This window comes from Pygocentrus nattereri, chromosome 4, assembly GCF_015220715.1.
Source record: "Pygocentrus nattereri isolate fPygNat1 chromosome 4, fPygNat1.pri, whole genome shotgun sequence".
Lineage (NCBI taxonomy): Eukaryota > Metazoa > Chordata > Actinopteri > Characiformes > Serrasalmidae > Pygocentrus > Pygocentrus nattereri.
The window spans coordinates 11,537,884-11,563,164 of record NC_051214.1 but is presented as its reverse complement, the minus strand read 5'-3'; the positions used below and the strand labels follow the sequence as shown (position 1 = coordinate 11,563,164).

General features: G+C 38.3%; 2 protein-coding genes across 2 annotated transcripts; one reads left to right on the top strand and one right to left on the bottom strand.

The window, feature by feature from the left end:
- Positions 1–7,362: 7,362 nt before the first annotated feature.
- Positions 7,363–10,202, bottom strand: LOC108427477 (carbohydrate sulfotransferase 12-like). The gene has a single exon (XM_017697665.2). The coding sequence runs from the start codon at positions 10,006–10,008 to the stop codon at positions 8,794–8,796; it is 1,215 nt and encodes a 404-aa protein (XP_017553154.1). The 5' UTR covers positions 10,009–10,202; the 3' UTR covers positions 7,363–8,793.
- A 6,125-nt stretch (positions 10,203–16,327) lies between these two features.
- Positions 16,328–24,313, top strand: LOC108427469 (carbohydrate sulfotransferase 12-like). The gene is made up of 2 exons (XM_017697656.2): positions 16,328–16,337; positions 23,205–24,313. The coding sequence occupies exons 1-2, from the start codon at positions 16,328–16,330 to the stop codon at positions 24,311–24,313; spliced, it is 1,119 nt and encodes a 372-aa protein (XP_017553145.2).
- Positions 24,314–25,281: the final 968 nt, after the last annotated feature.

The window sequence follows — 25,281 nt, the reverse complement described above, 5'->3', positions numbered from 1 at the left end:
CTTTGTTTTTAATCTTTGTTTTCACAAGGAATCTTTAGACTAGACTTCCTGAATTTCAGGAAAGTATACTTCCAACATTGTGACAAAATTCTAAAATATATGGGTTGACACCTGTGAACTGTGTCCCTGTCAGTGAAATCTTGCTCTTTAGTCAAGTGTCTTATGTCTAGTGTAAAATGGGATCTACAACAAGAGTCTGCCTTTTCAACTCTTCTTGTCTACACTTTGGTTCGGTTAACATGGTTCAGAGCAGCTTCTCAGTTAATATTCACAGTCCATTTCTCCTGGGTGTGGAAATGTAAGGAATGCTAATAGAGCTCTGGCAGCTGCAGCTTGTCAGCCATAAATCTTGATGTGAATTTCTGTTATCATTTTCTGTTTCTACAATACAGCAGTTTGGCATCTGACAGACATTTCTGTGAGCCTTGTCTAAATAAAATGAATAAAACCTAATAGCTTCAAATAAAGAAGATGTCGTTAAATAAAACCTGACATCAGCTTTTGTTTAAAGACAAAATATGGCATCAGGTTTTATTTAAAGACAAAAGATGGCATCTAAAAGGCAAAATATGTTGCTCCAAAATGTGTTCAGTGTTAATGGTGCTTTCACAGATGTGCAGGTTACCCACTTATCCCCCCTCATGCCATTACTCACTGTGGATTTTGAACTTTATACTGGAAACAATTTGGATGGTCTTTTTCTTCTTTGGCCCACAGAACCATTATTTCCATAAACAATCTGAAAAAACTGACTCATCACCTCAGAACACATTTTTTCTTTTCATTCTGACTAGAGTCTCTCTAACTAGTCTAGAGTCAGAAACTCAAAACCAACAAGCCTGTCATCACAACAGTGAAGAGGTAGACCAGTGGAGACAATGAAAAGCTACAGGTATGTCTCTATTTGTTTTACATGTGCCTTGAACCTTTTGTCTGCTTTCTGGATTTTGCTCTTTTGGATTTGCCCTTCTGCTCTATTTGCCTGTATGTTTTGGTTATTCTGGTTTTTGACCTCTTTTTGGTTTTTGGATTACGATATTGGACTTGCCTTGAGATTGTGTTTTACTTGGATTGATAACTCTCTCATTAAACAGACTTCCATTTTTAAGATCCGGAAGCAGCTTCTTGTGTTTGTGTAGTTTAACAGTAAGACACATTGGTTAACAGCAGCTGACTATAAAGAAATGATCAAAATTGAAGTAAGGAAGTTGATAATAGCCATAAAAAATGAGGTTTAATTAGTTTTACATTTGTGTATGTACCTGATGCCTAGATGCAGTGAGTGAAGAAAATATAGCAGATCAAATACATGATAATCAGCATGTTTATCTAGATTTTAAATAATTTGAACATGTTAAACTAGCTGTCAAAGAATACATACCTTAAGAAAATACATACATAAATACATAAAATGTCAGAACTAATGGAACAGCTCAATCTGAAATCTGCAAGTAGCTTGTTACTGTTGAGGTCAAAGCGCATGCATCTGCCACTGTAAAGAGATCGCACAAATTTGACCTACATGGGAGGTGCGTCAGACTAAAATTTGCTAATTACTATTTATGCAAGGGATAGGACTTCTAAAATAACGTGATATGAACAGACAAGCTGTAGAGTTGTCTGACCACAATACCAGGAGGCCTGTTTGGTGAAAACCAAAGACAGCATTTGATCAGAAGAACCTAATACCACTTTTTAAAACATGGCGGTGGATATGTTATGGTTTGGGGCTGCTTTGCTGCATCAAGGCCTGGCCAACTTGCAATCACAGAATCGATTATGATTCCTTTTCCACATGAGTAGAATGTGGGGCCCTCTATTCAAAAGTTGAGACTGAAGACCTGGACCATCCACCAGGATAATGATCCCAAACGTACAAGTAAATCCACCGAGGATTGTCTCAAAAGTGAGAAATGGAGGACTATGAAATGGCATAGCCAATGCACTTAATGGCCATTTTAACTAGATATTAAATAATTAAATAAATGGTTTCTGACTTTTATACTGTAGTGTATACATAAAATAAATAGGTCTCACCTATGAAGTGCACCTTTCACACAGTATATTGCCAGACATGAGGGAATGAGAGCAGTATTACTTCAGGTTTTTAACCTGCTGTACACTGCTGTAGATTTACTCTTGGGTTGAATAATGCCTTTGTATATAACAGAGTCAGCCAAGCCAAACAGAGATACAGAGAACTGACGTTGTGTTCTTTAATCAAAATAGATGGTGCACTGTATATGGCCGGATCGTTGCCTGGTGACAGTAGCCATAGAAACTGAGAACCTTTGTGACATTCTACATATCCTCCTTTTTTGACCACACTATAGGTAAACTGGAACTGTCCTCTTTCCCTTCCTCTTCACCCTACTGCACAGAGACTTGCCACCTTCAGAAGTTTTCTGATGACTCTGCAATAGTTGGATGTCTCAGCAGGGGTGATGAGGACGAGTACAGGGCGACGGTGAAGGACTTTGTCGCATGGTGCGAGCTGAACCACCTGTAGATCAACAGGACAAAGACAAGTGAACTGGTGGTGGACCTGAGGAGGGACAAGGCACCGGTGACCCCTTTGTCCATCAGGGGGGTCAGTGTGGACACTGTGGAGGATTACAAATATCTGGGAGTGTATATTGACAATAAACTGGACTGGGCTAAGAACACTGAGGCCCTCTACAGGAAGGGCCAAAGTCATCTCTATTTTCTGAGGCGCCTGAGGTCCTTCAACATCTGCCGGACTATGCTCAGGATCGTCTAGGAGTCTGTGGTGGCGAGTGCTATGCTCTATGCTGTTGTATGCTGGGGAAGCAGGCTGAGGGTGGCAGACGCCAAAAGACTCAACAAACTGATCCACAAGGCCAGTGATGTTGTTGGTGTGGAGCTGGACTCACTGATGGCAGTGTCGGAGAGGAGGATGCTGTCTAAGCTGCAAGCTGTTATGGACAATGGCTCCCACCCACTCTACGACACAGTGATGAGATATAGGAGCACATTCAGTGCAAGACTCATTCTACCAAAATGCACCACACAGCACCACAGGAAGTCAAATCTATAACTCCTCCCTCAATGTGTCATGCTATGGCTTATCTGTGCAATACTCAATACCAAACTGTACTGTTCATATGTGTAATAATAATAACTATGCATGCAATAACTCAGAGGTGCAATAATTTGAACTGCTTTATACAAGATGTTTCATATTGATTATCACAGTCACTGCCAATTTACTGTGTTCATAAGAATTTAAATCTCGTGTACATATTACAAATTTCCCTTTTTCTTTTAAATTACTAAAGTGTTTATTCCTCTACATAAATGGTTGCAAATGTAATAACTGCAATTTCCCTCTGGGATCAATAAAGTATTCTAATTCTGATTCTGAAAAGGTAAAATATAGGACTGAGGATGATTGGCTGAAAGACGTTTTAGTGGCTAGGGAGAGAGAGTTTGACAGTTTTCCCAGCAAGCAAAATCATCTGGGCCTAATCCTACTTTACTGTTGGCACAGTTAGCAGAGTGTTAGATGCAGCCAGAAACCTGACTGTGCCATAGCTGGACTTGGCTAGTACTTGTAGGAAAGCCTCTGGCCCAAATCTGGTTGGATGGCTGTGGTTCTGCACCCACTTTCTGATTTACTGCCAGTGTAGCATTATGATAAAACTGATCATTTGTGCTGTGCCATTGTGCTGATCATTCGTCTGCCTTCACACGCATATGAATTTAAGTGAGATCCCATTTTTAATCCATAGGGTTTAATATGATGGCGGCGCACCCTTTGCAGCAATAACAGCTTCAACTCTTCTGGGAAGGCTTTCCACAAGGTTTAGGAGTGTGGTTATGGGAATTTCTGACCATTCTTCCAGAAGTGCATTTGTGACATCAGACACTGACGTTGGACGAGAAGGCCTGGCTCACAGTCTCCACTCTAATTAATCCCAAATGTGTTCTGTCAGGTTGAGGTCAGGACTCTGACCAGGCCAGTCAAGTTCTTCCACACCAAACTCGCTCATCCATGTCTTTGTGGAACTTGCTTTGTGCACTGGTGCGCAGTCATGTTGGAACAGGAAGAAGGCCCCCAAACTGTTCCCACAAAGTTGGGAGCAGGAAATTGTCCAAAGTCTCTTGATCTGCTGAAGCATCAAGAGTTCCTTTCACTGGAACTGAGGGGATGAGCCCAACTCCTGAAGAACAACCCTACACCATAATACCGTTCTCCTGGCAACCGCCAAACCCAGACTCGTCCATCGGATTGCCAGACGGAGAAGCATGATTCGTCATTCCAGAGAGCACATCTCCACTGCTCTAGAGTCCAGTGGAGGCGCTTTACACCACTGCATTCAATGCTTTGCATTGCGCTTGGTGATGTAAGCCTTGGATGCAGCTGCTCGGCTATGGAAACCCATTCCATGAGGCTCTCTATGCTGTTCTTGAGCTAATCTGAAGGCCACATGAAGTTTGGAGGTCTGTAGCGATTGACTCTGCAGAAAGTTGGTGACCTCTGTGCACTATGCGCCTCAGCGTGCGCTAACCCCGTTCTGTCATTTTACATTGTCTACCACTTCGTGGCTGAGCTGCTGTCGTTCCCAATCACTTACATTTTGTTATAATACCACTGACAGTTGACTGTGGAATATTTAGTAGTGCGGAAATTTCACGACTGGACTGACGTTGCACTGGTGGCATCCTATCCCGGTACCATGCTAGAATTCACTGAGCTCCTGAGAGTGACCCATTCTTTCACAAATGTTTGTAGAAGCAGTCTGCAGGCCTAGGGGCTTGGTTTTATAAACCTGTGGCCATAGAAGTGATTGGAACACCCGAATTCAGTGATTTGGATTGGTGAGTGAAAACATTTGGCAATATAGTGTACAATTTTAAATAACTGGCCTTCAAAATGAATTAATTTGAGTGATATTTGAGTGATATTGGTTTCATGAAAGGAAATATCCAGTAACAAGAATTAGTACCTAAATTAATCCATATTCAAATTAACTGAAAGTATTAAACCCTTATGCTGCGAAAGCTTCAAGTTTACACATATAAAAGATGTTTCCCTAACGAGGACACAGTTGGCCCCTATTTATTAAAAAAAGTTTTTTTAAAAATTAAAATATAAAAAGCTCACCTTTACTGGGTAAAAGACCCCCTTATTTCAAGAGCAGCTGATCAGACTATGAATTTGAAGGAAAGCTCAGAAAATGATGACCAAAGAGCATTCTAAGGAAATTAAAGCAATATACTGCAAGACAACCTGCTTCAGTAAATAAATAAGTACATAAATAAATGTAAAAAAGTATGTAGTTAAAATTCAAATATATGTGGCAATTTCTTAATGAGGGGGAAAAAAGGGGACATTTTGAATTTGATTGTATCTGACAGGCTAGTTCTCACTGCCCTATGCAGCTAGTCCAGATCCCTTCTTCAGTGGGTGATATTGTGATATTTCTCCAACATTCTGATCAGTTTTCAGCTTAGTGGCAACTTTCTCATGCTCATGGACATCAGCCTATCTTTGCGCCCTCAAAGGGAAGGACTGGATGCTCTCTCTGTGAGAGAGTTGAGTGGTTCTAGAAATGTCAACAAAGCTTTGACTACATGAGGACATTTGCCAACCAGCAACCAGGGAATGCAAGGTTATGAGTCACAACCCAGAGCTACAGGACACAGCAGCCCACATTTATTTGCTCAGTTCCCTGCATCAATATTGCTGCAATAAAACCATTTTGAACACTCACAAATGTTTTTAGGTGTGTATAAAGCAGGTGCTGTGCACAGAGTTGGACATGTATCACAAAAGGTCAGGTACATGTTTCAGATGTCCATATGTGTCAAATATAAGTTGGATTTAAGGGAAGCCTAAATATTATATGTCATATATTTGAAACCCATATATTTCCACGTATCAGATTTCTGGATGGGTTTGCACAGAGTTTCAAGTGCAGTTTGTGCCTCTTTTGAACATTGGGCCTCATTCAGAATCAGAATCAAGCTTTATTAGCCAGGTGTGCTTATACACATGTACAAAGAGTTTGGTTTTGGTTACAGGATCTCACAGTGCACAGTATCAGACAATGTAGTGAATAAAATACATATAAAATGAAATAAAACATGCAGTCCTATCATCACTCACTCATCACACACACACACACACACAGTCTGTAACGTTTACATTACAAGGTACCCACTTATGGAGTTTTTTTGAAGATTCGGACATTCACCAGTGTTTTCTTATTTGGGATCTGTTCTTAGGTAAGAACAGAATCTACACACACTCAAGAGCACAAAGGTGGGAACAATTCTGTGGTTTAAGAACAGATCAAGTATCTGACGTAGACTTTTTCTTAAAAAGACATTTAAGGAAACGTTTAGGAAGATATTGCTGTCCATTCTTTCCCAGGCCTGTCGATTCTTTTGGTGCTGTACACCCTTGTGCTGCTGTAAAAACAACAACAACAAAAAAACATGGGACTAAAACTGACCTCAGCTCGTAAATCACGTTTGGGTTTCATGTTTCTTTGATTGCTTTTGCCCATTGTGAGGTTCTATGGCTCAAATGCACTGTGTCCATTGTGTATGTCGGGCTTAATTTGTACTGTGCTGGCTTTGTGGACTTCAGGATCTCAGTGTTTAGGTACATTATGTACTCTACCAAAAACTTTGTCTGGTGAAGCATTGTTTATTCGCAGTCATTTTGTACGACATCCGATGAATTGCTGTTTTTTTAGCTGAGGAGCATAAAAGACAAGACAGGTTCACTGACCTCTACTTGAGCTCGAAAACAGCCAGTTTGTGAAGAGATGGTAAACGGATGCCAAGTGATGCTGAACACTTTATTTCAGTCAGCTTAAATGAGTAGAGCATAAAGGTGAGCTTAAACCTGGCTTTTATTGGCTTCCTGGCAGTATTTTATAGCAGCGCTCTGCTACGTGATGCTACACTGTGCGATGCTGTGCTATGCAACATGGTGTATCTGGTGTTCCGCAGACAGTTTAGCAATAAAGTAATTCCCAAATTGACACAGACACCCTATCTGACTGATTTGAGTAACCAGACTAACTTTCCAATAAATGTGATATAGTGGGCAATATAAAGTTTATTGCATGCCTAAAGGCTACATGAAGGTACTTGTGGACCCTCTTCACTCCCCCCCCCCGACAAAAGAGCTGATTATATCTTCTTATTTGTCTCTCAGGTGGTTGTGAAAAGTACAGGGAAATTGTATTTACAGTCATAGGCAAAAATAAGGGAACAAACTCAAATATGACCTTTTCTGTAAATATGAGAGCACAGTTTCTATTTGCTGAGTTTTTTATACTGGGGGAAAAAAAACAAAAGACAAAATATGAAATGCACCATAACTTTTGTACAAGCCTTTGTTTTGCTTTATTTTTTTACACCAATATGTTACATTTAGCAAATAAACAGTAATCGTGCATTACAGTGTGCAGTCATTTGTACTCTGCAGAGGGCGTGTAAACTTATTTTCACTCAACAAAAACCAGGGGTGCCCAAACTTATGCACACCACTGTAAATGTATGTTTGGGGATTTTTGGCAAAGTCATACATGAAGTGGAAATTCAGAACCAAAAAGATCCGGTGAAAGTCAGAAAGTTAGTACATTTAGCCCACTGTAATATATATACAAGTGAGAAACAAGTGCAGTTTTGTTTTGTTATTGCTTTGTTATTATATCTTGAGATGTGAAATATAATACCAAATTAACTTCAACATTTTTAGGGGTCCCTAAGAATAACCTTATTACGCTGTCTGTTAGGGAATAGCCCAAGATTTCAGCTAGATTCAAGTCACGTGAATTTCCTTGCCTGGTTTTGTCTGTATCTGCTATGTCTACATCCAAACAGTACCTGCTGTGCGGGGGGTCCTGACCACTGAGGAACAGGGTTAAAAGGGGCTAACAAAGTATCAGAGAAACAGATGCACTACAGTCTGTAATTGTAGAACTACAAAGGGCACCTAAAGAGTAAGTGGAGCTGATAAAATGGACAATGAGCAAAGAAACAAGGAGGTGCTCATCATGTTACGCCTTATACAGATGAAAAAAGGTCACCTGACTGTCTGTTACAAGCTTCATTTGTCTGCAGTCCTGGTGTGGACAAAAACATTGTTGTTAGCTTGATGCTATCATATAGAGGAGAATCCAATTTCCACGCTAGTAGAATTAGCATTCCCATTGCGAGTGCATAAACAGAGGCTATTGTTATATAATAACTGGTACGGCATGTTCATAATGACTAAACGATACGGCTCAATAAATATGCCTTTTATATGTTACTATGGAGCCAAAGTTTGTTCCGGGCTTTATTTTATGTATTTTACAGCTCTTGACAAAGGCAAGGTTTCAGTGTGTTATGGCAGGTTCTCAACTCCAGACATATTTCACACTTATACTCATATTTTTGGTAAAAAACCTACTACCTCCATATTGGTTTTATGTCGTGAACAGAAATATAGAAAACCTTGAATCCATACCTTTGAAAAGTGATTCCGAATTTTAAGGTAATGTACGTTTATTAGTTCAATAGTTGTTACTGAAAAATTCCTAGTCTTAGGGTAAATAAAAGAATACGAAGCCTGGAGTTTAAGACAGCAACTAATCATTCATATCAACAACACAGAATGGGCCTAAACCAAAAAGTCATGTAGTGCCATACATTTACATTCTAAAAGGAAAATCACGTATTTGTACTCATGCATAGTAACTACTACATGAATGAAGAAAGTAATGTTAATAAAACACTCCACCCAATTATGCTGTTTGTGAAAATGTTTCATGGCTGTAGAAGATATTCAGGAACTTGGTATCCAAATAATTTGTAGTCTGTCTCAAACAGTTTGAACAGTTTCCTTCTCGAGTCAGCAGTGATGGTGGGAAACCAGGTCTTCATCCAGTTTTCATCTGTTGTGCTACTTTTGATCTTTGGGAACTGGACGATATTATCGACGCGGAGCATTCGCAGCAGGTGAGCTGCGTCTTCTTCCATTGTCTCCATCTTCCCTATAAAGTCATAATGGATCTGGCATGGATGGCACAGACGAGCCGTCTGTCTCCAGTGCTCATCCAGCAGTTCATAACTGTCTGCTGGTAGGCTCAGTATATACTGAATGAAGGTGGAGAAAGATGGTGCAATACCAGCAGCGAGTGCTTCCTTTACAGATGCTGGTGGATTAGGGATTTTGCCGATTCTCTTCAGTATAGGGATCCCGTACTGCTGGTAATATTGCTCATTTTCCTTTTGAAACTTGTCTCTGTAGGCTGAGATCAGTCTGATAAAAGGCTCTCTGACAAACATGAACTTCTTGTATTGTTGAAGTTTCTGTTTCATCACCGTCCTGTTGTACCTGTTAAGGTACCGGGTGCTGTTTCCATGTATTAGTTCCACGGGAATATCTGACGGGTCTCTGTAAGGCACACCGTTCACCTTAAGGCTCTCACTCAGAACAATCATGAGCCGCTTCCACTCAGTGCATGCAACTTTTGGGACGTAGCAATAGATTATTCCGTGCCGGTCATCTACAAGCAGGTTTGCTAGTTCCCAGCTAGGAATGTCATCAATTGTCTGCCATTTCCCATTGAAGCCTAAGGTGCCGTTACTGTCACACAGGTCATGAATGAGCTTCTTTCGGGCGTACTGTCTGTGTTTGAGCTCCAGAGGAATCGGGCTTGAGTGGATCTTCCACTCACATTTTCTGTTCTCCAGCTGTGGGTCCTCAAGCAGGTCATCCTCTTCATCGGTCTCCTTATTGAAGTATCCAAATCCATTCCAGATCAGGTTGTAGTAGTTTGATTCGTTGGAGGTCCTATTGACAGTTCTCAAATGTGGTTCAGAATATCCAAGTTCTGGTTCGAACAAAGAGGTGGAAAGTGGAGGAGCTCTGTGAAATTCTTCTGCCTCATTTCTGTCCGTCCAGTGTCTGTTGCCATAATACATCAGAAGAACGCCCCCCAGGATTAAAACAAAGTAAAAATGTCTCAGTTTCTTCATGTCAGCCGGAGAGAAAATGAGTGCGAGGGTTATTAAGCTCAAAAAGTCTGAGAAGCAGATGGGGTGGAGATGAGCCGTCAGCAAAGTGGTGATTGCTACCGTCCGCTCTCTTACTTGTTTTTAATTACCAGGCCAGAGGCAAGAGAGGACATAACATGAAACAAGCAAGTTAGCAACAACCAAAAACAGGAAGACCTCCCCTCCCCTGCTCTCTCTCTCTCTCTCTCTCTCTCTCCTTTATTCCAGCATGGGCCACCTTTGAACCAGAAGCCCCACCTTCACTACAGCAACAGCTCCTTTCATTGGTCAGACACAGGGGCTGCTGTAGATCACCTGAAACAGGACAGGATTAAGAGAGCAGGGAAAAAGTGGTGTGACGAGGAAAAAAAACTGACAGCCTTTCTGACATGTAACACACCCTCCCAAAAGACAGCAAGCATTCTTTCGTGATTTATACGCCACATCCTAAAAACAGACAGCCTTTCTGCCATGTAACAGTGATGTGTAGTGCTTTGCGATAGAACACCATAAAGTTCCCTAATGTGTCACAGATTGCATACTAGAATGGGCCACATTCATTTTAACATACATCTCAAACTAATACCTCACCACAACCTGTAGTCTGTGAAACTGTCACTTTAAAAGGTTGCGCTTTCAGATTTGAACTACCTATCTGTTTTCCTTTTGCCTGCATGAGCTGTACAAAAGCATCACCATATCACTGCGCAGGTCAAGGGTAAGCTAATTGATCAGCAAAGATAAAATGGAGATGTTTTCCTTTTACTGCACAGTAACTGCAGATAACGTTGACAGTGAGCAGGATTCTCAAGCTAATGGTGTAAATGATTTATGAACTAACTGTTAACCATCCAATAAGCAGTTGTTCCTTCAGTGCTATTGGTTATTGGTTTTACTCAGTGGTTCCACCAGTTGATTCATGATCAGTTCCCACTCTGTAAATAGATCTCGCCATATTACGTGGAACCTGGGCTGTAGCTTTGATCCAATTTTGCTGAAATTTGACCTGCGTCTCACAATGAATGAACTTAATGCCGAATGTACTATACTGCTTTTTACTTTAGGTTTTTTTAGGTTTAACTTACTAGTTTTTACTTTAGGTTTTTTTTTTTAATGCTGAATGTACTATACTGCTTTTTATTTTAGGTTTTTTTAGGTTTAACTTACTAGTTTTTACTTTAGGTTTTTTTAATGCTGAATGTACTATACTGCTTTTTATTTTAGGTTTTTTAGGTTTAACTTACTAGTTTTTACTTTAGGTTTTTTTTTATGCTGAATGTACTATACTGCTTTTTACTTTAGGTTTTTTTAGGTTTAACTTACTAGTTTTTACTTTAGTTTTTTTTTTAATGCTGAATGTACTATACTGCTTTTTATTTTAGGTTTTTTAGGTTTAACTTACTAGTTTTTACTTTAGGTTTTTTTTTTATGCTGAATGTACTATACTGCTTTTTACTTTAGGTTTTTTTTAGGTTTAACTTACTAGTTTTTACTTTAGGTTTTTTTTTAATGCTGAATGTACTATACTGCTTTTTATTTTAGGTTTTTTAGGTTTAACTTACTAGTTTTTACTTTAGGTTTTTTTAATGCTGAATGCACTATACTGCTTTTTACTTTAGGTTTTTTAGGTTTAACTTACTAGTTTATTTTACTTTAGGTTTTTTTAATGTCGAATGTACTATACTGCTTTTTACTTTAGGTTTTTTTAGGTTTAACTTACTAGTTTTTACTTTAGGTTTTTTTTTTTAATGCTGAATGTACTATACTGCTTTTTATTTTAGGTTTTTTAGGTTTAACTTACTAGTTTTTACTTTAGGTTTTTTTAATGCTGAATGCACTATACTGCTTTTTACTTTAGGTTTTTTAGGTTTAACTTACTAGTTTTTACTTTAGATTTTTTTTAATGCTGAATGTACTATACTGCTTTTTACTTTAGGTTTTTTTAGGTTTAACTTACTAGTTTTTACTTTAGGTTTTTTTTTTTAATGCTGAATGTACTATACTGCTTTTTATTTTAGGTTTTTTAGGTTTAACTTACTAGTTTTTACTTTAGGTTTTTTTAATGCTGAATGCACTATACTGCTTTTTACTTTAGGTTTTTTAGGTTTAACTTACTAGTTTTTACTTTAGGTTTTTTTAATGCTGAATGTACTATACTGCTTTTTACTTTAGGTTTTTTTAGGTTTAACTTACTAGTTTATTTTACTTTAGGTTTTTTTTTAATGCTGAATGTACTATACTGCTTTTTATTTTAGGTTTTTTAGGTTTAACTTACTAGTTTTTACTTTAGGTTTTTTTAATGCTGAATGCACTATACTGCTTTTTACTTTAGGTTTTTTAGGTTTAACTTACTAGTTTTTACTTTAGATTTTTTTTAATGCTGAATGTACTATACTGCTTTTTACTTTAGGTTTTTTTTAGGTTTAACTTACTAGTTTTTACTTTAGGTTTTTTTTTAATGCTGAATGTACTATACTGCTTTTTATTTTAGGTTTTTTAGGTTTAACTTACTAGTTTTTACTTTAGGTTTTTTTAATGCTGAATGCACTATACTGCTTTTTACTTTAGGTTTTTTAGGTTTAACTTACTAGTTTTTACTTTAGATTTTTTTTAATGCTGAATGTACTATACTGCTTTTTACTTTAGGTTTTTTTAGGTTTAACTTACTAGTTTTTACTTTAGGTTTTTTTTTTTAATGCTGAATGTACTATACTGCTTTTTATTTTAGGTTTTTTAGGTTTAACTTACTAGTTTTTACTTTAGGTTTTTTTAATGCTGAATGCACTATACTGCTTTTTACTTTAGGTTTTTTAGGTTTAACTTACTAGTTTTTACTTTAGGTTTTTTTAATGCTGAATGTACTATACTGCTTTTTACTTTAGGTTTTTTTAGGTTTAACTTACTAGTTTATTTTACTTTAGGTTTTTTTAATGTCGAATGTACTATACTGCTTTTTACTTTAGGTTTTTTTAGGTTTAACTTACTAGTTTTTACTTTAGGTTTTTTTTTTTAATGCTGAATGTACTATACTGCTTTTTATTTTAGGTTTTTTTAGGTTTAACTTACTAGTTTTTACTTTAGGTTTTTTTAATGCTGAATGTACTATACTGCTTTTTATTTTAGGTTTTTTAGGTTTAACTTACTAGTTTTTACTTTAGGTTTTTTTTTATGCTGAATGTACTATACTGCTTTTTACTTTAGGTTTTTTTAGGTTTAACTTACTAGTTTTTACTTTAGGTTTTTTTTTAATGCTGAATGTACTATACTGCTTTTTATTTTAGGTTTTTTAGGTTTAACTTACTAGTTTTTACTTTAAGTTTTTTTTTTATGCTGAATGTACTATACTGCTTTTTACTTTAGGTTTTTTTTAGGTTTAACTTACTAGTTTTTACTTTAGGTTTTTTTTAATGCTGAATGTACTATACTGCTTTTTATTTTAGGTTTTTTAGGTTTAACTTACTAGTTTTTACTTTAGGTTTTTTTAATGCTGAATGCACTATACTGCTTTTTACTTTAGGTTTTTTAGGTTTAACTTACTAGTTTTTACTTTAGATTTTTTTTAATGCTGAATGTACTATACTGCTTTTTACTTTAGGTTTTTTTAGGTTTAACTTACTAGTTTTTACTTTAGGTTTTTTTTTTTAATGCTGAATGTACTATACTGCTTTTTATTTTAGGTTTTTTAGGTTTAACTTACTAGTTTTTACTTTAGGTTTTTTTAATGCTGAATGCACTATACTGCTTTTTACTTTAGGTTTTTTAGGTTTAACTTACTAGTTTTTACTTTAGGTTTTTTTAATGCTGAATGTACTATACTGCTTTTTACTTTAGGTTTTTTTAGGTTTAACTTACTAGTTTATTTTACTTTAGGTTTTTTTAATGTCGAATGTACTATACTGCTTTTTACTTTAGGTTTTTTTAGGTTTAACTTACTAGTTTTTACTTTAGGTTTTTTTTCATGTCGAATGTACTATACTGCTTTTTACTTTAGGTTTTTTTTAGGTTTAACTTACTAGTTTTTACTTTAGGTTTTTTTTTTTTTTTTTTTTAACGAAATAATTGCTCCTTTTCCTTTCATTTGCCCATCCCCCACGCCTACGCCAGATATTGAACTGCTGACAATTTCACTCCACCCTCATTCTTTGCCTCGTGAGGTTCAACAGGAATTTTTCACACTGGTGTATATACACCCGCGAGCTAATGCATCGGTATCTGCCCTGCCCATTGCCGATGTCATGCACAGGGTACACTTCATTTGTCCGGATGCCCCCAAGTTTATTCATGGTGATTTTAACCATTGCAAACTGGACAAAACTCTTATCAATATGTGAGTTTTACTACTACACGAAGAAACTCCATCGTCGATCTTTGTTATGGTTCTCTGACTGGTGCTTATAAATCAATAGTGTGTATCTGATTCCCATATATAAACCTTCCTTCAGACGCCTTGAGCATAAGAGAGAACAGTAAAGATTTTCTATGTTTCTATGATGCTTGTGTGGTTGGTTAGTGTAGTGGGTAACACCTCTGCCTTCTATGCTGTAGACTGGGGTTCAATCCCCACCTGAGTAAACACACTATACCAATAAGAGTCCTTGGGCAAGACTCCTAACACCACCTTGGCCTACCTGTGTAAAATGATCAAACTGTAAGTCGCTCTGGATAAGAGCGTCTGCCAAAAATGTGATGATATTAATGAACTAGCTGACACGGTTTCATCTTACATTACATTTTGAGTTGACATTACTATTCCAACGAAAAAGGTTGTTATTTATCCAAATAATAAACCTTGGGTAACGAAAGAGCTCAAAACGATACTCAATAAAAAGAAAAGGTTTTTTTTTTTACCGGAAATGCTCTGGAGAAAAAGTTTATCTCCAGAGAGGTACGAAACGAAATTAGGAGGGCAAAAATGAACGGAGTGGTTGTGTCTGAAATATCAAATGTTTTTAATACGTTTTTGTCTGAGAACGTGTCTAAGCTTAGAGGGTCCTTTGGGTCTCGTGTATCTCTGGATGAGATGGTGATAACTCAGGAATGTGTTGCAGATTTGTTTAGGAGGGTGAATATGAACAAAGCTGCCGGTCCTGATGCCATTTGTGGGCACACTTTGCGTCATTGTGCTGACCAGGTCAGGTTTTCACAAGACTCTTCCACTTGTGTATCAATTGTGGTCAGATACCTTCAATTTGGAAAACATCCACGATAATACCTATTCCAAAACTGAGAAATGCTAGGGAATTAAGTGAGTTTAGACCAGTTGCACTCACATGCCTAGTTATGAAAAATTTTGACAAGATTTTAAAACATAAAATTGTCTTTTATTGGTAACAAATTAGATCACTTGCAGTTTGCTTATCAAGCTGGTAAAGGTGTAGAAGATGCAAAACGTTTTATTTCTGATAGGGTGTATAAGCACCTTGAGAGACCCCACTCTCATGTGAGACTTTTATCTGCTGATTTTTCCTCGGCTTTTAATAAGATGCAGCCTCACACTTTGATCGAGGGGCTGGCTTCTTATTTTAAAATCCATGATCAGCTGCTGGTGTTACTTTTAGATTTTTTGACTGATAGAATTCAACAAGTTTGGGTGAATGGCCGTATGTCTAGTTCTATGGTCTCGAACACGGGCGCACCTCAGGGTTGTGTCCTTTCTCCTTTGCTTTTTATTATGTATACAGACCGCTGCCGGGGTTCTAGGGAGGGCAGCTGTCTTGTAAAATTTTCTGACAACACTGTATTATTATCTTTTCTTCAGGGTTCAGAGTCAGATCATGGTTGTGCTCTTCCGGCTTTTGTTACGTGGTGTGATGAGCACTTTCTTGACCTTAATGTGTCAAAAACTAAGGAATTAATCATTGATTTCAGGCAAAACAAAAAGGAACCAAAAGCTAGTATCATACATGGAAAAGAGGTACAAATTGTGGACACATATAAGTATCTAGGGACAGTATTCGATTCCCAACTTAAATTTGATGCGAATACAGAGCTGGTTGTTAAGAAGGGTCAACAAAGAGCTCATTTATTGCGTAAGCTGAATTCTTTTCATGTTTGTCATGCAGTGTTGTGTCGTTTCTACCAGGCTTTTATTGAAAGTGTCTTAACTTTGTCATTTATTTGTTGATTTAATGGGCTGTCGCTGAGGGACAAGAATAGCCTGAAAGGCATTGTAAAAATTTGTTCAAAGATAATTGGAGTTGGACAGAGAGACTTGGTCTCCCTGTGGGAGGAACGAGTGGCTCAGAAAGCAAAAGGAATCATCACTCAGTGTGATCATGTTTTGTCCAGTGAATTTACGGTAATGCCGTCAGGTCAGCGTTATATTTGGCCCTTCAGTAGAACAAATCGCTATTCCAAATCTTTTATGAAGCAGCAAAACTTTGATAGAGAGTAGACCACTGGCGTCCCCTTGTGGGAGGAAATGTTCTACTCTACCCTCTCTTTCTCACTACATATCGCTGATAATGTGGTGTACAGGGGTAATGATAACTATGCAGCACCACATGAACTGTAAATTATTAGCACATAGCTTTCTGAAGGGGCCACGTCAAGAGGTGTTGCTTTGTGGGTGCACTGTGCTTCATTTGTAAGGTCAAGAGTTTATGCTTTATTCACAATTTCACTGTTAACGTGATCATTTGTACGCTACCTTCGTTACAAGCAGATTCTTGTTATACTAAAAAATGATACTATATACTATACCAAATTTCTCACACTCTGAGAAAAAAAAACACTCAGTTGTGCTTTTAAAATGTATACGGTTTGCCAGAGGGCCAAAGTCTTGCCCCCTTGTACTCACAGACCTGGAGAGAATGATGGCACAGGAATTTAGTAGATGTTGTTGCCATAAGAGATCCTGATTTAAGTCCTCAAAGCTCCTACCTGGGGTTTTTCTACCTTTTCCTGCATGTATCCTGGGCTGTTAGTACATATGACATGTGTATTGTAACATTGTCCCATTATTGTTGAATTTTTGAACTCCAGTTTTGGGAAGTTCTGTTTTTTTTCCATTCCTTATACAAATGGATTATCTTATATATAACATCCACAGATATATCTCCTGAAAATAAATAGCTTGTATTCCAAGGCTGTTTTGACTGGAAATGAAATGGTGGTCCCTGCCCTTTTTGCACATGTATATACTGTATCTCAAAGCAAATATGAATGTTTCTTAAATACAAAACATAAAAACATTAATGCATGCCATATTTTAGTGTGTGTGTGTTGTTGTATGGTGGAAATGGTCTATTTTTATAAAGTTTGTTTCTTTACCAAAGTATTAAAAAGCATTGAAACGTTTCCTTGTCTGGAGCACTTCAAACAAACACATTATAATTGGGAAAAGAACAAGCACATGTGCACTAAGAAGATGTTTATAAGGAAATCTGTGCTTTCCTTTGGGAAAAGTTCAGTAAAATTGTGTTCTGTAAAATTCATAAGAGCTTATTTAAGCAAATATATACAAAAAAGGGAGGAACTTAAGTTGCATAAGATAATAATGCTTCAAAAGTAAAAAGTAGCCTTTTTTATAGCTCCATTGAGTCCAGGTAGTTGCAATGGTGTTGCTACGATGTTGCTAAGGTATTTCAGCTTGTTGTCACAAAGTTGCTTGGCTGCTGTTAAAATGTTGCTATGCTGTTGCTGTGGTATTCCAGGTAGTTGTTAAGGTGTTGCTACACCGTCGCTACAGGTGGTGCCTAAAGGTTTGCTAGGCCATTGATATGGTGTCCCATGTGGTTGCCAAATTGCTACGGTATTCCATGTAAATGTGAAAGCATTGCTAGATTTAGCAACCCCTTACCAAACACCTAGTATCCCAGGTAGTTAAGGGGTTGTTAGACAGCCACTATGGTAAATAAGGTGTTTCTAGGCCATTGCCAGGGTATACCAAGTGGTTATTAAGGTGCTGCTATATCTAGCAATGCTTTACTAACTAGATTAGGAATTTCTCTGCTATCACAGGTGGTTGCTAAACTGTTTCTCGGCTACAGCCATGATATTCTAGGTGGTTGCTAAAGTGTTGTTAAGCCATTTCATTTAGTAGCCCAGGTGGTTGCTAAACTATTTCCACTGCTAAGAAATGTTGGTAAGCTGTGAATGTAGTATTCCAAGTGATAGGCTGTCACTTTGTTATCACAGTTGATTGCTAAGGTTTCGCAACTCCATTGCTATGCTATCCCAGTCAGTTACAGTCTCCCAGTATTGTTTGAGATATCTGAATTGGCTTTTTTTCATGTTCTAAGTAGGTTAAAATAAAACACCAACAGCTACAGTTCTGAAAGGACATAGTGCTATCACTGGGCGACTTCTAGAAGAGTATTCGAGTTTCCCAGGCCCAGAAAAAAGGACCTTGCTACATAGTGAACACCTGCTGTATGAAATGGCTTGTGGGCTTTTCTGTCCCTTGTAGAGGCCCCTGACCTGCTGTTTGATACTGCTATAAAATCACAGTATGTGTTGATCCTCTAGGGGGAGACATAACCTTATCAATAAACCACAGCATGTCTGTATCCCCAAGTGTGCCTTCAGCCATAGCAAACATACATAAGCCAAATAACGTAAATATGGATAGTGTTTAAGACCACATAAAACAGCATATATGGATCATTCTACTAAAGTTCAAAGTCAGAGTTGAAAACATTTATGACTTTTAGCTGAGTTGGACTTCCTATTGCTTTGAGTGACCTTATACTTATAATTATGCTGATTTCATTAAAATGACTGAATATTGCATTTTGTCGCAACAAAATAATCTTAACACTTAAAGATACTTTACCAAATGTTTCAGTACTGACAAAATGGAATGTTCAGTCATTGGTTTTAATAAACATAATGAAGGTATAGGCTCAGTCAAAGCAAAAGGACTGTAGTCTAAAGTTCAAGTCAATTCAGAAGACTACTGAAATAAACATTTCAGTAGTGACATACATGACTAGCAAACACAGCTTTAAACAGTTGTACACACACACACACACACACACATTTTCTAAGCCACTTATCCTTCTGGGTCAATGGGGGAGCTGGAGCTTATCCCAGTGGTCAGTGGGTGGAACGCAGGAAACACCTTGGACAGGTCAGTTGTACACACACAAAATGATATTATTATTAATATTATTAAAACACCAAAATTGACTAAATTGCAGGAAATATGTATTTCGGTAGTGACATTTCCTAATGTTACGTACTTTTCAGACTGTGGGACACATTTCCTTCAAAACAATGGGACCTAACTGCTTAGCATGTGGAAACGAGGGTCAGGGATGCAGTCTCACTTCCTGCTCTAAAATGCAGGGGTGTGGCTAAAAAATGTCTATGAACGAAAATTGTGTTTCAGTGGTGAAATGTCAGGGTTTTTTTTATTCAAGTTTATTTAAAAATAAACTTTCAACTTCACTTAAAAAGAAATTAAAAGGATTTTTAAAACAAAGCAAAAAAAAAAAAATAAGCGTAAATTTAGAGGCTAGGGTTTGGGACAGCCACCTCACAATAGGTAGTACAGTGTAAATTATGAATTTGTATATATTTAGCTTTACAACTTGGGTTTAAATAGATCACAATATAATCATTGTAAATATTTAAGGTCTGAATGCTTGTGAATAATTGTTTTTATAAATAATGAATTTTCTGTGGGAACTCTTTAACTAATTTAGCAGCAATGTGTGTGAGCATAATTTAAGTTCATGGCTCCAGAGCAGTGCAACTGTCCGGAGGACAATTCTGTTGCTTAATCAGCACTCCATTACAGCTCAGGAGCCTTAATGGTGATCTCTGTAAATTTCCATGAGAAATAGCAGTAGACAGAAATGAAATATGAGATACAGGAGTCCTGTGGGTAGTAATGAATGTTATCATCTTGGCAAATCTGAGCATGATGTGTGACTTTATTTCAATCTCTACTAAAACTGAAGAGGAGACGTGAGGCACACCTGAGCAAAATACTCATAAATCTGACTGCTCGTGTATCCCTTCACCACTAATGGATTAAAATAAATGGATGTCAATGGGTCAGGCAGCATATATCTAATCATTTCATGTAATAACTTTCTGCGAGGGACCTTATACATATATATATATATATATATATATATATATATATATAAATATATATATATATATATATATATACACACACACCTTGTACAGACACACACACACACACACATATATATATATGGGATGGGCTCCAGAGCCCTCCCCCCCCGTGACCCTCAGGGAGAAGCGGCTTAGAAAATATGTGTGTGTGTGTGTGTGTGTGTATGTTTCATCATCCATGTCTTTATGGACTTTGCTTTGCGCACTGGTATGAAGTCATGTTGAAACAGGAAGGGGCCGTCCCCAAACTGTTGCCACAAAGTTGGGAGCACGAAATTGTCCAAAATCTCTTTGTCTGCTGAAGTGTTAAGAGTTCCTCTCACTGGAACTAAGGGGCCGAGCTCAACTCCTGAAAAACAACCCCACACAATAATCCCCCCTCTACCAAACTTTACACTTGGCACAAAACAATCAGACAAGTATCGTTTTCCTGGCTAACCCAGAGTCCAGTGGCGGCGCGTTACACCACTGCATTCGACACTTTGCATTGCGCTTGGTGATGTAAGGCTTGGATGCAGCTACTCAGCCATGGAAATCCATTCCATGAAGCTCTCTGTGCTGTTCTTGAGCTAATCTGAAGGCCACATGAAGTTTGGAGGTCTGGAGTCATTGACACTGCAGAAAGTTGGTGACCTCTGCGCACTATGCGCCTCAGCAATTCTCTTTAACTACTTTTAGGACTTTTGTGAAAATCTGATGATGTTTTAGGTCACATTTATGCAGAAATATAGAAAATTCTAAAAGGTTCACAAACTTTCAAGCACCACTGTGCTATATAGGCAATATATATGCTATGACAATTAACGGTCCAAAACTTAAGCTGATGCATGAACAGTTACATTAGCCAGCAGTATATCCACCAGCCTGCTGTTATAGCAAGCAACTACTAGCTTTTACCTGACTCAGTAGTATTTTTTCAAAGCCAAATCTGTTAGCCAATTAAATCCACTCTTTCAAACTCCTACTGTCTTTGTGCAATATGTTTGTCCTACACTGCTTAAAACTGATTGGGTGGGTGTCCATTCAATCAGCCCAAAGTAGCTAATGCCTTTAAAATTCTATTCATCAGTCACCAAAGCAATTCAGAAAATGTGCAATATGCAAAAAGTGTGGGGTGCAGAGTCACTTGACCATGAGGATACGGGGGTCATGTTCCCTGTGGCCCCCACGTCTGCTATGCCCTTGTCTTATGCCTTAGGGAAGGGATCACCAACCCCATCCACAAAGGTGCTTGTGCGGCTGCAGATTTTCATTCCAAGCAAACAGGAGCTCACCTCCAACAAGTAACTATTGAAAGAACATTTAAACAATTCCGGTGAGCTCATGTTTGTTTGGAATGAAAACCTGCAGCCGCACCAGCCCTTTGTGGATGAGATTGATGGGTTAGATCCAAAATCTGTAACACTTTACTGCCACATAATAATAAGGAAACCATGCCATAGACATGTCATGGCAGATGTCATACGCTGTCATGAGTGAATATAACAGCGTAATGTTACCAACAATCGTCACGACAGTTGCACTGCTGTTTGATATCACTTGATGACAGCTTATGTCACAAGCAAATTTTTGCCAAATACACGGTATTTAGCCATCATGACGTCAAACATGATGACCTCCCATGACAATTAATGAAACAGATAAATTGACAGTTGAATATCTTTTGAATGCCTGGTTGCCTTGGTGCATTGCTTTCCTAAACCTAACCTTTTGCTTCTTAGAAAATTTACAGAAGCTATCCATTCAGATGTTGTCCTCTCCCTTCTACTTCCATGTTGCTGAGTGATTTAAAATCCATATAGACTCATGCACCTTGGCCAATGAATTCTGCTCATTGTTAAATTGTAGAAATTACCACTTGTTTTTTTCCAGTCTCGATACTAATATTGACACCTTGAATATCTGCCGATGCCGGAACTAGTCCAATATTTTTTTTTTTTTCCAAAAATAGTAATCACTCCTAATAATACCTGCCCACAGCATGAAATCCATGGCTCAAGGATTGAGATTGGTCCAAGAATAGACAGCATTCTGAATAGAGGTTCTCCACTGAAAGGAAAATACAGTTTTAATCCCTGTCAAACCGACCCAATGCCATAGAAGAACACTTTTGGTTCCCTGAAGGATTATGTTGGAAAAAGACATTTGTGATGCTGGATTCACACGCTTGCATTGAAAAAATGGTCATTCCACAGTTCATAGCAGTATGCCGCCGACAGCAGCACAAAGCCATGTGATGATAGATGATTATGTGAAGGGAGCTTTAGCAGTGTAGATTGTTTATTTAAGGTGGAAAAAGCAGGTAGACGCTTTGTACTCTTTTATTTTGTGTTCTGTAATACTATGTTTGTCTGGAGCTCAACAGCAAGATCTTTGGCATCCATGGCTCCATAAAAAAGCAAAATCCAGTTTAATCCAGCATGTCAATGCAGGATTAGTGTGAAGAACCTTCTAAACGTTTAAAGTAGGACTGGGCAATATGACAATATATATCGTTATTGTGATAAATTATGTCACATTACAATAATGTGCATATCGTCAGTATGTAAGACACTGACCAACTGCATGTTTCATTGGAAAGAGAGCAAAATTAGTCCCATTTTACTGAATTTAGTGCATCACAGTATTGAATAACAAGCATTGTGTGCACAGTTTTGATACTATTTTATTATTCTATATTAAAATGAGGCACTACTGGTTCTCCATGCCAACTGATAAGATGTTTGAAAAAAATAATATTGAGACATATCAGACTGTAAAATTTCTTAAAGTATGGCAATGTTACACAAACCCAATGAAGGAAGACAAAGGGAGGAGCCTGGAGAGTGTGGAACAAGACAGAGGAACATATTGGTGACTGGGACATTAATCTCTTTGAGCAGTTACATATCATGTTCATAACCAGTTAGGTCAGCCACAGACCCCACATATTATTTACAAGTGAACTTGAAACTATATGTTGCCGAGTCTCCCTTTTACCGCTCATAGATTTCCAATGCATGGTGAAGCGATGAACATGCCAAGATTTTTACAGCTGTTATTTATGGTGTCTTTCTCATTGGCATTTGTGTATTTTTGGTGTTTAGGTGTTTCTCTCAACTCTAAGCATGGGACCAGACTACAACCGTGTTCCAATCAGGCTGAAGACCAGCTTTCTTCCACTTATGGTCAGGACTGCTCCAGACATGGAACTCTTAGCAGGGAGCCCAGTGGACCTGCAGCACCAAATGAGGATTTGGAGGGTGTTGATGCCTCAAGGTATGAACGGCTGAAGCTGCTGGATCTGCAGCACAGACAGTACACCAGAAAGAAGTTGATTCATGACATGTGTAGACATAATGGTGCCTTACGTTTTTCGGAAAAAGCCACCTTCAGTGGCTTTCCAAATGAGCAGCTGGCAAACCTTATCGTGGATGACCAGCATGGGATAATCTACTGTTATGTTCCAAAGGTGGCATGCACAGAGTGGAAAAGCATCATGATATTCCTCAGTGAGAGTCTAAAGATAAACGGCACTCCCTTCAAAAATCATTCAGACATTCCCAGAGACCTCATCCACAGCAACAGTGTTGTGTATCTCAACAGGTCCCACAGGAACTTGATGAAGTGGAAGATTAGGAAGTATAAAAAGTTTCTGTTTGTCAGGAATCCTTTGGTCAGACTCATTTCCGCCTACCGGGACAAATTCGAAAAGAAGAATGATTACTTTTATAAGTTTCTGGCGGTCCCCATCATGAGGAGGTACAAGAACCTGTTTCCACCGACCAGCGCAGAGCATGCTTACATGAACGGCATACGGCCATCCTTCTCTGACTTCATCCAGTACATTCTGGACCTTCCAGATGATGATGGCAGCTCCTTTGAAGAGCACTGGAGACAGGTTTATCACTTGTGCCATCCATGCCAGATTGAGTATGACTTCATTGGGAAAATGGAGACCATGTATGAGGATGCCCAGTACCTGCTGCGTATTCTTAAAGTCGACCACATCGTCCATTTTCCCCCGGGAACCAGCAACAGAACGGAGGAGAGTTGGATAAAGACTTGGTTTACCAGCATCCCCATCGAATGGAGGAAAAAACTCTACCAAATTTATGAGCCCGACTTCCAGCTCTTTGGATACTCTCTCCCTGAAAACTTCTACAACAATCCTGCTCCTATTCGTAGCACTCTTGACATAAGGAGGAATGGTTAAAGTGCTATAACACTTCACAGTGCCACAAATGAGGAACCTATGGAACCTACACTCACCGGCCACTTTATTAGGTACACTTTATTAGGTATATTGTTCAATTGCTTGTTAACACAAATAGCTAATCAGCCAGTCACATGGCCACATCTCAATGCATTTAGGCATGTAGAGGTGGTCAAGACAACTTGCAGTGCAGACCGAGCATCAGAATGGGGAAGAAAGGTGATTTAAGTGACTTTGAACGTGTCATGGTTGTTGGTGCCAGACGGGCCAGTCTGAATATTTCAGAAACTGCTGATCTACTGGCATTTTCACGCATAGCCATCTCTAGGGCTTACAGAGAACGGTCCGAAAAAGAGAAAATATCCAGTGAGGCGAAAATGCCTTGTTGATGTGAGAGGTCAGAGGAGAATGGGCAGACTGATTCAAGATGATAGAAAGGCAACAGCAACACAAATAACCAACCAAAATCTCTGAGGAATGTTTCCAACACCTTGCTGAAAGTATGCCATGAAGAATTAAGGCAGTTCTGAAGGTAAAAGGGGGTCCAATATTTTACTAGCAAGGTGTAACTAATAAAGTGGCCGGTGACTGTATGTGTCCTCTAAGATACAAGACTCTATCGCATTATGCTGAAATACATTTATTCTAATAGCATTTGCATTCCTGTAATAATACATCTGTGAGGAACAGTGATCCAAAACAATGCCATCTAAGAAAGTTCTGCAGTTTTTCAATTAGAATTTTGCTTTTTATAGGTGTTACTTTTCATAGAGATTTCTTACTCACAATGGTCATAGGTTTTATTCTTTATGCTAGTACACCAGCAGACATGAACGTTCCAACATTTGCAGTTGGCCTTAAAATGTTCCCAAAGTGTGGCCCACAGGCCAAAGCTGGCCCATGAGGACGTTTGTTTTAGCCCTTCCAGAAAATTGCCATATCTCCATCCCCTTATTTTCCTTCTAGTA

Bases quoted from the DNA above. Each gene is read 5' to 3' on its own strand.
- LOC108427477 (XM_017697665.2), bottom strand. From the start codon at position 10,008: ATGAAGAAACTGAGACATTTTTACTTTGTTTTAATCCTGGGGGGCGTT.